The following is a 13,273-nucleotide window of genomic DNA, read 5'->3' on the forward strand; positions in this document are numbered from 1 at the left end:
TTTAAAAAAGCTTGAACCAAGCATTTGCTGGCTGAATGTTTTAGCAATCACTACAACCGTATATGTGACTCTCTGGAAAAATGTAGCTGTAATAGCTGTAGACAGAAAAAAAACAACAGGATGGGTCAGCAGAGGACCAAACTTTTCAGAATTTCATTAATATTTGCTTGTTCTTATATGAAATTCCAAGTTAAAGATTCTCATTGTGCTATTATAAAGCTTTTGTTTAGACTTGAGCACCTGTGCTACTGAAAGTTAAGAAATCTGCCTCTGAAACCTTTTCATGTCGAGTGCTGTCATAAAATGCACACGATATTTACTATTACTTTCAGTGAAGTTACAAGCTCTTACATTACATTAGGTCCATAAACAAAGAGGAATTGACCGCATGATGTGCACCAATAAAGTGAACATCTGCAGATGAGTAAGTAAGAAATACTTACCCAATAATTACCCTGTATTAGAAGTCACTCAGGGTTAAATTCAAGCAGATAGAAAAATAGGAAAATAAAAGGAAAGCCCTCTTGTTTATGGTATTCTCCCATGAGGAAGGGACTGGCTGGGCCTTTCAAAGAGTCTTTAAATTAAAACATATTAGGAGTTCTTGCAAAGCACATGAACAAGCAGAAAATGATGATCCCAACACTTCCAGTTAAGCAGATGAGTGACTGGATTGCTCCAAAGTCCTGGGAAAATCTAAAGATTTCTGTTCTTAGTGATCCTATACTCCTCTGCTGTCCTTTGAAGTAAGAACCAAAATCTGTAACCCTAAGGTGAGAAAGAAAGGATGTTTGGAAATTTTAACACAGTAGAAAGAAAATCACACACACACAGAAGATCAGTGGAGACCGTCCCCCTTTTCGAAAAAGTCAAACCAGTGTCTGTGACCTGGTTACTGGAAGTTCCTGCTGCAGCCATGCAGGAAAAGGAGCTGCACCAAGAAGAGGTGAGAGGTAGCAGACATTATTGGTAATGGGCAGTGGGAAGGTCAAGATTTAAGATAAATCTGTTTGGATAAACATCTCTTGGCACACCATCCCAAACTGCAAATTCTCTCAGACCAAACCTCTACACCACAGTGCAGAAACTGACAACAGTTTCTTCCTCCATCCCTCTCTTTTTATCCACAGTAGCAGTGGGCATGGGACCCAGAAAGGCTTTCTAGAGCTATGGCAAAACACTCCAGCTGCCAGACACAAAACTGTCGTCATAACTTGGGACAGTGCTGTCTTTGGGTCATGGTGTGAAGCCCTGGGAGGTGATTATACCAGCTCACTCAGACAGCAGGAGAAGCCTTCATGGTGACCTTTCCCTCTCCTGCTTTCCTGGCAATAGCACCAGTTGTATACACAGCATTGACTTGATTGTATGAGAAAAATAAAATGAACTGCTTTAGCAAAGGAATAGTTTTCTTGAAATCTTGAGATGATTAAAAAAGGTTACTGAAACCATTTTCTGAGAAAGAAACATAAATTTTGCTAACCTTATCAGTCAGAGCATCAGTCTGCACTACCTAGAAACTGAAAACTGGTGTTAAAACAGCCAGACAGGCAAAGAGCCAGACAGATGGCACTCCAGCAGATGTGGATTCAGTGGGCTTTTAATCTTCACTTCTGGAGACTTTCATGATGACTTGACTTTCAACTGCATTCTGGATTGGCACAGAGCAGTTCAGAGAACTAGCATCTTTAAAGTTAAAATAAAATATATCAGCAATGTAAATGCAATTTAAGCCAAGCTCCCCATCAATACTGTTTATGTATTCTTGCTAAGGAACAAAGGCTCTTTTTCATGCTGACTCTACTGTATGATTACTCTCTCCTGTGCTAGAGCCCTCCTTGTTACCTTCTTATCTACAGTATGTTCACTGTACCTACTAAAGATTACTGACCTGTGCTTTTCAGGTAAGATCTGAAGCTGGAGCAAAATTTAAAGCTATGCCATCAACTGCAGTGTAACTCAAGCATGTTGTGTAAGTGGGGACGTTAGGCTTTGGCGTTTCTGAAGAATCAGAGCTTATAGCCCCACAAAACATCATTTGATATGTGCACTGAGTAAGCATCACACCATTTCTCAGCTGGCTGATTTGCTAACACGGGACATATATCAGTAAAATCAGCGGAAGTGAAGGGCAGACTGCTGGAGCCAGGTAGCTTCAACTGGATGACTTCAATTAGCTGAAGCAAAATTAAATGCATCCAACCAAAGAGATACTCACTGAATGCACACACCCACTCCCTCTAAACTTCTAACTGAAGATACACAAGTTTGGTTTTTGTTGCTTCTGGGTTTCCACTGCTTTTCCCTTCATTCTGCAGTAGGTGAAATCATTAGTAGTAGGTGCATTCTTTGTCCCTGTTGAACGTATATGTCACCCTGTACTATCCTTGTTTAATTTCCACTTTGCTTCACTTTTCTTTGCTTCATTTGTGTCATCTTGATTTCTATCCTGTGATCCAGTTCATTTGTAGACTACCCTATGTTTTTGACAGATTTTCTGATGTGGAAGTATCTTTCATCTGCAAAGCTCTGCCTTTGATTGCATCTCTCTTTGGGGAGTTTTTTCTGATGTGTCACTGGATGCTGGTACAGAGAGAGATGTCATCTTTCTGAGAATTCAGAGTGAGAGAAAACAGATATATAAGCTAAATTTTTAATGTCTGATCAGACTGCTCCTGGTAGAGTTAGACACTGTAAAACAAGCTTAATTTGTAACATACACATTGACCATGAACTGACAGTACAAAAGGCAGCATGGTCTTTTGAAGAGTTGCAAAGGCTTCATGATCAGGTACATGCCAGAAAAGGCATAATGATAGTTAAATTAACATTGATATCCTCATAAAAAAAATCTCTGCTGAGTAAAAATCTAACTAAATGTTACAAATATTAGTTTTTATAGGATCTTATATAGTACCAATTCTAGTATTTAGATGCACATGTACTGTAAAACATCATGGTTTTCAGGATAATTTGAGACTATCACCAAGCACCATCCATAAAGCAGTATTAAAAATAGATTTTAAAGTGCATTTTTGCTAACAAAAATCACAATGTTCCTGCCTAACTGCTAGTGGATAAACTATATTACCTGTATATTCCATTTCTTATTATCAAGCTTAATATTTTGACTGATGACATCAAAGTGAGATTTACAGTAGAAACAAAGCCAGAATACACATTAGAGATTGCCATCTTTAAGATTCTTAATAATAATAAATGTCAGAAAGAAACATTTTGCTTTGTAGCTGAATCTTTTACCATTGAATAGGCTGAAATTTAATGCAGACTATTTCAAACTTGAGCATGCCTGATAAAATATAAAACATGAATTGGTGTAAGACTTCAAAATACCACAGAGTTATTGCAGACATATCATTGTATTCAACTGGATAATCACCTCCAGCGTTTTTTGCTGAGCACTTGCATTAAAACTGCTTTATGTACAAATGAAATTTGTCTTTCAAACTGAGGTTTTTTCAAAATTACTTTCAAGAGCGTGTTACAACTCTTCTGCAGCTGTTTTGTACATTGGCTCCCTCTTCTGTTCATTGAGCGCAAGCAAGAAACTGACCAAGTGCAGCCAGCTAAAGACATTTCTCAGCACTTCCACCATTGGTTTTTGGAAGCATGTTTCTGAGGATCCCAAGAAAAGACTTAGGTATCCAGTTGAAAGTGAACCTTTTTCAGTGAATTTAAACAAAAAAAAAAATTGAAACAATGTAGAAGGATTCTTCAAGTAAAGTCTTTACCTTTAGAGTCTACATTAGTTAGAGATGTACATTTTAGAGTCCACTGTAAAGAGTTGTCTAAATAAAGAATAGATTTTAATAGTAAAGTACAAGAAGTTGCATGCAGCTCAGACATAAAAAGTATAAACTGTAACAGGAACATGTGAAATGAAGAAGAGAAACAATTTGTACATAAGAATTAGAATTAAAATTATTCCCAATGGCAAAAATTTGTGGAATTGAAAATGTGGTACCTTTGCTTTAAAAATACCACCAGAAGGAATACAGATCTCATATTCAGAGAAATGATTGCTCCTTTACTTGGTACTGGTGAAGCTGTACCACAAGTTCTGTGTCCAGATCTGGGCCCCTCACAGGAAAGACATTGAGGTGCTGGAGTGGATCCAGAGAAGGGCAACAAGGCTGGTGAAGGATCTGGAGAATAAGTCCTACAAGGAAATCTGAGGGAGCTGGGCTTGGGAGTGTCAGCCTGGAGAAAAGGAGGCTCAGGGGAGACCATATCTCTCTCTACAAGTGCCTGAAAGGAGGTTGTAGCCAAGTGAGGGTCAGCCTCTTCTCCCAGGCAATCAGTGACAGGAGGACACAGTCTCAAGCTGTTCCAGGGGAGGTTCAGGTTGGACATCAGAAGGAGTTTCTTCAAGGAAAGAGTTGTTAGGCATTGGAATGGACTGCCCAGGGAGGGGGTAGCCACCATTCCTGGAGGTGTTCAGGAACAACTGGACATTGTGCTTAGTGCCATGGTCCAGCTGACAAGGTGGTGGGTGGTCACAGGTCAGACTTGATGATTCTGGAAGCCTTTTTCAGCTGAAATGATTGAGTAATTCTGTGATCAGCAGCAAATAAACTGACTAAATAACTGGAAATAAAATAATAGTCTTACAGGAAACATGGCAAGGTATGGAGAAGTCCAATTTCCTTTCCTCTCCGTTCTCCAAACAAAAAATCAACAGTGGAAGTAGAAATACGAGACATCCCAAGGAAAGGCTGGTTACAGTCAATGAAGGAACATTCCTGCAACAAAATCTGGGTAAGAGCACCAGAATATTGAGAGTACTAGTGACACATAGGTGACAACCACTGTATTTTTAAAATGCAGTCCATCCTTCTTATCTAGAAGGACTATTCATCAGGGAATGATCATATAATCATGCTGTATCTCATACTAAAAAAAAAACCCCTGAGGCATAGGGCAGATAAAAGCCACATAAACCTACCTGCTTTAGGTAGCTCTTAAAAACTTAGAATTAAAGAACACCAGTAAAAGGCAATGTCCCATATCTTAAGAACCATGAGACATCTTAAAAAGAAATTGTCACCAGACACTCACAACTGAATGGGGCCATCAGAAGTCAATTTCTGTGAATTACTGTAAGGGTAAGAACACATCTTGGTATTTCTGCTAACAGCTTTTCATTTGAGTGCTTATATCCAGAAGACTAGTAGTGGTAAGATAGGGACAGCAAAGACTTACACACAAAAATATGCTTTAACACATTGAGGAAAAGGAAGACGGATCTGGAGTGTGGGTGATTCTAAAAGGAAAAAAGCAGTGTCTCACATTGCATAAGCAAGCTACATTGAACAGCTTTAATGAGATGTAAAATCAGCAGAGTAATGACTTCTGATCACCACTGACAGGTTTATTTTTATCCAAGGTTGTTTAAAATTAAATGCATAAGTAACCTGGAGAGAACACACCTCCCTTGCTCCTGGGTATGTGCTTTTAACACTGTGCCATAGTTAGTCCCTCTTTTGCTAATCTTCTTTTTTGCTCTCCTTTTGCATAATGACAGCTTCAACAGAGGCACAGAGCACCTTCTTCCCAGCACACAGGTTCAGTTTGTTGGCTATTAAAACCTTCCGGAAACTGAGGATGTGAATCTAGATGGTGTTACAGAAGCAAATGTCACCCACTTCTTTTACCTCCTGTGACACTGATCCCTAAGCAGAAAGCAATCACTCAAAAGGTGACAATTTTATTTTCTGTATTTCAGATCACAAGAACAATCCTGCAAAAAAGCACGCAAATACCCACATACAAGCTCTAAAACATGAGCAGAGTGACAACTACTTGGAGTCCTGACTCAGCAATTGCAGCACTGGGAAGGGACAGGATTTCGTACTCCTTCCCAAGGTTAATATTGCCTACTGCTAGCTCTGGGCTGCTCACCTCCCAGAATAACCTGGTTTTCAGGACATCAGTTTGAAATGGTTCAACTCATCTTGTGTGTTGTAAAACAGACTTCTACTGCTTTTAGCCCTGGATGAGATTTTTGGATGTGTTTTGGATAAAGGCAAATTACAAGGCTTATTATAGAGGTAAATGTGCACATTTCAATGGGCTTTGACACACGTGAGAGACTAGAATATCTAATTATTACCTATTAGCTGGTTTTGTTCTCCCCTGTGAACAGGAGTATAGTGTACCACATTTCTTTTAGAAACTGATGCTGTATTTTACACGAAAAAAAAGAAAGTATTACATTAACCCATACAAGACTAAATCTTATAAAAATGAAGATTTTTATCTGAAGCAATTATTTACAACTGTACAGGCAGCAACAAATGGAACGTTTCCAAGCTGGCTGTAGAGTGGTTACACTTGAATTGTTAGGACTCAAAATAAACAAGAGAGCTTCTGTATCACTAAATTTCAATTGGATGCACAACTAGTAAGTTTTGTAGCTTTATAAGTATCCTAATTTGGAAGTCATACAATGAAAAGGTATGCTTTTGGATTTCACCTTTTTTCCAGTCGTTAACTGTCTTCATCCATTTGTGTAACTACATGTGAAAATATCACATGATCAATTTCAAAGGCATGCCCCATCAAAGCTGTGAACCAGTAGCCAAGCAAAGTTTTTACAGGATGGTGCAATGTTTGGCACTGGTGCTTTGATTCCCTAATTGGAAACTGCAAAGGAACTACTGAAATACCAAGTGTCTAGACTGATATCCCTGTCAGAATGAAAACCACCAAACTCGGTACCTCATAAAACAAAGGCAAACCCCACCCCTCTACTCTGTAATATAAACTAGGAAACAAAGAACTAAAGCTTGATTATGTAACTAATCATAATGCCTCCTTCCCACCCTGCAAAGAACCCACCCAAGCCCTTGCATTAACACCTCAAGTGATAATCTAAACTCCTTCCCTTTCAATATTCTTTGCTTATCCACAACTAAAAACACCATATTGTGTTTCTCCAGTGGCAAATGCCTGCTAGTTACTTACTAATAAACTTTAAAGCCATTGCTGTCTAGGGCTGCATACATAAAAAGATGAAATTTTAAAGGTCCGAATGGTCTCTTCCCTAACATGTTATCAAGGATGCATGCTGAGTCTAGAATTAAACATAAATTTTCTCAGTCTTCTTAGTGCTATGCAAAAGTAACACTTGACTTTGTATAGACAGACAGAAGAGCCAGACTAAATTGTGTTCCCTGCTTACTTTGGGATAACCCTGCTTCCTCCTGATGATTGGCAACATGTTGCAAATTGTGGTCTGTGCAGAATTACCACACCTCACTGAAAAATCCTCATCCCTAATTGATCTAGAGAAGAAACAAGTTGTAAAGAAGAACTGCTTGGAGATCAGTCTTCATTCAGAAAAGTGAAACAGAACAAAGTGCCACTCTCTCCATGAAGGACTCTCTTCACCATCATCATCTCAGAAGACTGCAGAGCTGGGTACAGCTACATTCCGTATCTACAACTCTCTGTGAGGATTTTGACATGGAAGAAACTCAGTTCTGCAAAGCCATAAAAGTGCTATGAAAAACATCACTTATGAAAATTGGAACAGTAATAAACTACTACAATTTCAAATTTTCTCTTAGCAAGATCTCATTAAAAAAAAAAAACAACTCCTATTGGTTAATATTTTATCCATAATTGCAAGAAATATTGTTTGCAGGTTAGTCTGGAAAGAAAAAATAACCACAACACATATGGTAGCAATCACTAATTACAACCACTGTTAGTAATCTTAGTTCTTTTCTCTCATTTACTCTGAGCAAAGCTCCTTGCAATTCCACTATTAAGTACTTTACTTCATACAAATCAAATGCAGCCCATCCTACAGCACAGTTACAGCTTTTGAGTTACCTTGAGTTTTCTCCAATCTCACTCTGGAAGCACAGCAGAAAATGCTGTTAAACAGCACATCCCTGAAAGAGCTTTGCTAGCTCTGGTCCAAAATACTAATTGCCACATTTACATTTCCCCCCACCAACTCAATTGGAATTTACCTTTTTCTCACCTGTAGCTTTTTGTCTTGTTTCCTAACGATGTAAATCTGGGCACCCAGCTTTGCTCTGTATTCCCACTGGTTTTCATTCAATTTCATACACATACAGCAAGCAAGACTTTTAATGTTTTTTTTTAATTTACAGTATTGATTGCTCCAAATTATGCCTTACTGTTGGTACACAGTAAATACATTCTTCTGAACAACTTGGTATGAAAAAAACGCAGTTAAAACATTAAAAATACTGCCTTACAATGTGCGAAACAGAACCTTCAGAAGTAATGATGGTGGCTACAGCCAGGCACAGAGGAAGACTGCTTGGTTTCATCTTTTAGTCTACCAGCACATTCATTCCTGCACTCCTTAATCTGAAACTGCCTGTAACAGTGGATTCTAGGTGAATGTTTGTGCTGAATTAAGAAGATTAAATAACTCTCAGCTTGGCTGCTAGCACTTGTATTCCCAGAACAGGGTGTTTTTCTCTTACACTAAGAATGGCTGTTCTCAGAAGATTTACTGGGCCAAGGGCATCAATAACACATCAAAACCAGAGATGTTTCTGGAGTGGAGTTATACTCTATAGGTGCATGCAGCTGTCAAAGTCTGGATGAATTAGGTAACATGCTGCCCCTAGATAAAAGACAAGTGGCTGGGCACAACTGCCAGTTCACAAATAGTACTTAAATCAGATGAAATGCATTTTTATCACAAGCTTTAGACAGATTAATACATATTGCAACACCTAGCACTGATTAAATTTAGAAAAATACTATATTGGGATTGGGTTTTTTTTTTATAGCCTTTGTTGTTAATGTAACAGAAGATGTATGTCAGAAGATGCCAAAAACCACCCTGCCTTTTGTTGTTAAAGAGCTGAGCTGTCAAAGCTTTTATGCTGCTGGCAATTACTCATTTGATTATTTACATATATTTTTAAACAATGAAGAGGCAGGAAATGTTTATTTATTTTTTTTTAATTTTTATGATCAAGGATGACTGAACCCAATTACATAGTCTTTGTTAAGTTAATGGCTGCCAAACAAGTGTGTACTCCAGTGACCCACTGTGAGCAAAGTTATCTGACAGGTGAGACAGATTTTAAAGTTAGACATAGTACATGTAAAAATAGAAAGTTTAAAAACCAATCTCATCACAGACATTTCCATTGCCATCTCCTTTGTGAAATAAATAAGGCAGCAGATAACTTTTACTTTGCAGTGGCAACTTTGAGGTATGCTATTAAGTCTGCTCTCTCGCCCTTCTTCTTAATACCCGCAAAAATCATCTTTGTTCCAGGAATATACTTCTTTGGATTTTCCAAATACTCCATCAGAGTATCCTCACCCCAGGTGATACCTACAAGAAGGTAAAAAAAAACCCCAGTTAATAAATTCAAAATAGTAAACACATATATTCTTGTCCTCTGCAAAAATTTTTGGCAGATTTTTAAAACTATCTCCAAGAACTGAGTATTTTTGTCCCCTAAGGGCAGGTTTAAGTTTACCTTTGTTCTTATTAGCATCCGTGTAAGAGAAACCCTCAGCTTGTCCGGTCTTGCGTCCGAATAGGCCATTCAAGTTGGGTCCAGTCTTATGCTTGCCTCCCTTTTCAACCGTGTGGCACTGGGAGCATTTCTGGACAAAGATCTTCTTGCCTTTCTCAACGTCTCCCATTGTCAGCACTAGACCAAGAACACACACAGAGGTCAGTATTGCAACCTCAAGGTCACCGACTGAGCTGAAACTTTAAAAAGCGTCCTGCTGTTTTACAAAACCAACACATGCAGAGTGTGAATCTGGCAATTCTCCAGCACACTGTCTAGCCACAAGCTACAGCTCCAGGGCTTGAAACGCAGTATGGAACCATGAGACTACCTAAAAGGTATCAAGGCGACAAACATACTTAAAGGGCAAGAAAAACCTTCCTTCAGACAAACTAATTGCCCCACAGCATTTAAAGGGTTCGGCGACAATTTCTGAAGAACAAATTTAACATAACTCGTACAGCTGTAACGGGAGTATTCTAGTCGTGAACGACCTCGTGTAAAAGTAAAGGACTCTCGGCAGGCTTTTCCTCTGCAGCTGAAAAAGCGCCCCAGCCACGCACCCGAGCGGACCGGAGGGCAGAAGGCACCCGGCTGTCACCATGACCCGGGACGACCCCAGGGGTCCCGCCAGCAGTCACGCAGGACAAGGCGGCAGCGCCCAAGGAGGCCGCTCCGCCCGGCTCCGGCTCTACCCGCGCCCAGCCTGGCCTCGCGCTTCTCCTCAGGCCCTAGCCCGCGGAGGGGCCGCCCGGCCCCACGGTGACCTTCCGCTGCACCCCGGCCGCCGCCTCAGGCCGCGGCCCCGGCAGGCGGGAATGGCGCTCAGGACGGCCGAGAGCAACGCCCGCTGGCCCCGTCCTCCTGCCAGCCCTCACCACCCCACGGGGCCCAGCCGCATCCCGGTCACCCTCCGCACCTGCCTGCCCGGCTGCCCCGCTGCGCCCTCAAACACGGTGACCGCGCTCCGGCACCTCCGCTCGGTCTGCGCCCAAGGACACGCTGTACTCCGCCCTATAACCCGGCGCCGCCGCAACCAACCCCCGCCCGCACCCGCGGCCCGCCTCTCCGCCGTGACAACCAATCAACTGCCGGCTTCTGGAGTTCTGATTGGTTACAGTCAGCTGACGTCACGCGACCGGCGGCTAGTGGGGTAGGTTGCGGCCGGCGGGCCCCCGGACTTCCTTCCTTCCTTCGCCTCTCCTCTCCAATCCCGGCGGAGTGACGTCAGACGTCACTCTGGGGCGGAGGGGGCGCTCAGCGGCTGGGAGCGGGAGTTGCGGGCGCATGCGCACAGCGCAAGTGGAAGCAAGGGTCGCGCGGCGCCCTCGGCACGCGGCCGGGGCTGTGGGCGGGGCCTGGGCAGTGACGCAGGGGGGTGGCGCCCGTCCGCGCGCGGGGCCGGTTTGTGGCGGTCGGGCCGTGAGGGCGGGAGCGAAGGGACAAATCACGGAATTACTGCACTAGTGAGGGCGGGAGCGAAGGGACAAATCACGGAATTACTGCACCAGTGAGGGTGGGAAACGCCTCCGATCGTCAAGTCCGTTCTATGGATTGAACACCACCCTGTCATTTAGACCACGGCACTAAATGCTGTGTCTAATTTTCAACACCTCCAAGGACAGCGGCTCTACCGCCTCCCTCCGCAGCTCATTCTAATGTCTGATCAACCTTTCTTTGAAGAAATTATTCCTGATGTCCAACCTGAACCTCCCCTGGTGCAGCTATCCTATCCCGTAGGATAAAAAGGAGGCTGCACCCTCCAAAATTGAGAGAGACCCCAGGGGAATGCCCCATGGCTTCTCCCTTTATTAGAATAAAGTAAAAGGACTCTTCTGTCTACTTTTTGGACATAAGCCTCTGGTGTTTGTGGATTAATTTTCCTGACAGGCTGGCTCCTCCACCTGTGTGGGATGCCAAAGCCTGCTCTGAAAAAGATGAGAGAGTTGTGTGAAAGGACTGCCACATGAAGGGCTGAAAGTGACCCAAACACCAGCCCAGCAGTGTGGTAGTGCTCAAAGAGGACATGTCAATATTCACACATTGTGGCCTTCCAAGCAGAATTTAAATGGTGAGTTCCAGGCATGACTGCCATCTCACTCTCCTTGGCAAGGAGAAGGAAGAGCTGTTGGAAAAGCCCAGTGTAATAATATCCATTGTTCACAAGAGCTGAACTGTTTGCTTCTATGGACATTAAAACTGTCAGGATTTTCCACTGTCTGGCATTTGAAAAACTTTTTTTCCTGTGTGTGCTTTTATGCTGTGCTGGAACTGGTATAGGTGTGCCTCTGTAATTGCTCATAGAGCAGGCCTGATATGAAGTGTCAACATGAAGCAGAAAGGAGTGAGGACTGTAAAAGTACATCAAGGGTTCATCTGATGGCAGAATTTTGCAGATAATTCACAAGACCATAATCACTTCCTAGTTCAGACAGTGCATTGCCTTCCAAAGTTTGTGGTTTCTAGAACATGAGATGCAGTTTTTGTGCAGTTTCTAAAACTTCATCACAAGGTATATACAGAATATGCATTCTTAAAATTTTAACAATTTATGCTGTAATCTTATTGAAAGTTCACTTGCCACAGTAAGACTGTTTTGCTTACGATATATAGATAAATTAATGCACTTCATTGAGAGTGAAGAAATATGTGCAATGAAACCACTTTAAATTGGCATCTTGAATTCTGCTGTTGCTGCCCAACTCAAATCTCAAATAATGTCGAACTCCCATCATTATGAGGTGGAAAAATATTATTTTAAAAACTAAAGGCACCCTGTGTTTCTTTTATTTGCTGTTTGGTTTTGAACTTCCATAGCGCCTTTCACTCTCGTTTTTAAACATTTTATCATTATTGTAAGGACTGAGTTTCATTTAGAAAGGCTTCTGTGTCTTAGATGATTCCAAGGGCCAGATGTAACTTAATATCACAAGATTCATGATAAAACCATAGGTCTCTCATGCCTTTAAAGAAGGAGGGAGCTGAAAGCACCTTTTAAGCTGCTCTAAGAAATCACAGCAGTGTAAATTCTTAAGCCTCTTTAAGCACTTGTTGTGGACTGATGCCTGCTGACATGTATTCAGAGGTTCTCCCTTTCTTCACAGAATTCAAACTTCAAGCATCTGTAGCTCTCTCAATTTCTGCTTCATTTTGCCTTTTAAATATGTACTCTCCATTCTGAGAATTGCATGTTGTGTTTCACAGTTAACCCTTCTGATGCATGTGGAGGGACATTGCAGAAATGTTTTCTTCAGGATTTTCCCAATAAGCTTTTTTTGAAAACTGCAGCTTAATTCAAGACAACTGAATTGCTTTTTATTAAACTTCCAGAGTAAGGAAATAATGCTCTCAGGGAAAATACTCAACCTTTGAGCTTTCCAGTGCTAAAGATTAGTGTACTAAAATCAGTCTATTAAATGAGCTGTTATCTTCTCAGCCTTAGACCTGACCACACAGATGTCTGCAGTGTGACTGTCTGCCAGCACTCATGATGTAATACCCTTACTGAAGGTGTAAATGATAAAAACAGAGTATTAGTGGGTTTCCATACTGTTTTAGTGGAAGCAGATGTTCTGTTTGATATAACAAGACAGTAGTTTAGGGAATGTATTTCCATGAGTTAAAAGAGATATCTTGAATGTCAAGGATTTCTCATATCTGTTTGAACCCATTTGGGCATTACTGAGGATGGATCTGGAGCAACACTGTGGTAAGAACTGACCTGTAAG

At 41.4% G+C, this 13,273-nt stretch overlaps 1 protein-coding gene across 1 annotated transcript; it reads right to left on the reverse strand.

The window, feature by feature from the left end:
- Nucleotides 1-8,106: 8,106 nt before the first annotated feature.
- LOC131575910 (cytochrome c) lies at nucleotides 8,107-10,623 on the reverse strand. Its single transcript, XM_058831985.1, has 3 exons — nucleotides 10,465-10,623; nucleotides 9,507-9,683; nucleotides 8,107-9,358 (listed from the first exon to the last, which is right to left on the reverse strand). Exons 2-3 carry the CDS (start codon nucleotides 9,673-9,675, stop codon nucleotides 9,210-9,212), a joined length of 318 nt encoding a protein of 105 aa, XP_058687968.1. The 5' UTR covers nucleotides 9,676-9,683; nucleotides 10,465-10,623; the 3' UTR covers nucleotides 8,107-9,209.
- Nucleotides 10,624-13,273: the final 2,650 nt, after the last annotated feature.

This window comes from Poecile atricapillus, chromosome 2, assembly GCF_030490865.1.
Source record: "Poecile atricapillus isolate bPoeAtr1 chromosome 2, bPoeAtr1.hap1, whole genome shotgun sequence".
Classification (NCBI taxonomy): Eukaryota; Metazoa; Chordata; class Aves; order Passeriformes; family Paridae; genus Poecile; species Poecile atricapillus.

What these genes read in the sequence shown, in the direction of transcription:
- LOC131575910 (XM_058831985.1), bottom strand. Translation starts at nt 9,675, where the DNA reads ATGGGAGACGTTGAGAAAGGCAAGAAGATCTTTGTCCAGAAATGCTCC. An exon ending in GGATGCTAATAAGAACAAAG is followed by an intron (nt 9,359 to 9,506) that starts GTAAACTTAAAC and finishes ACCTTCTTGTAG; the next exon opens with GTATCACCTGGGGTGAGGAT.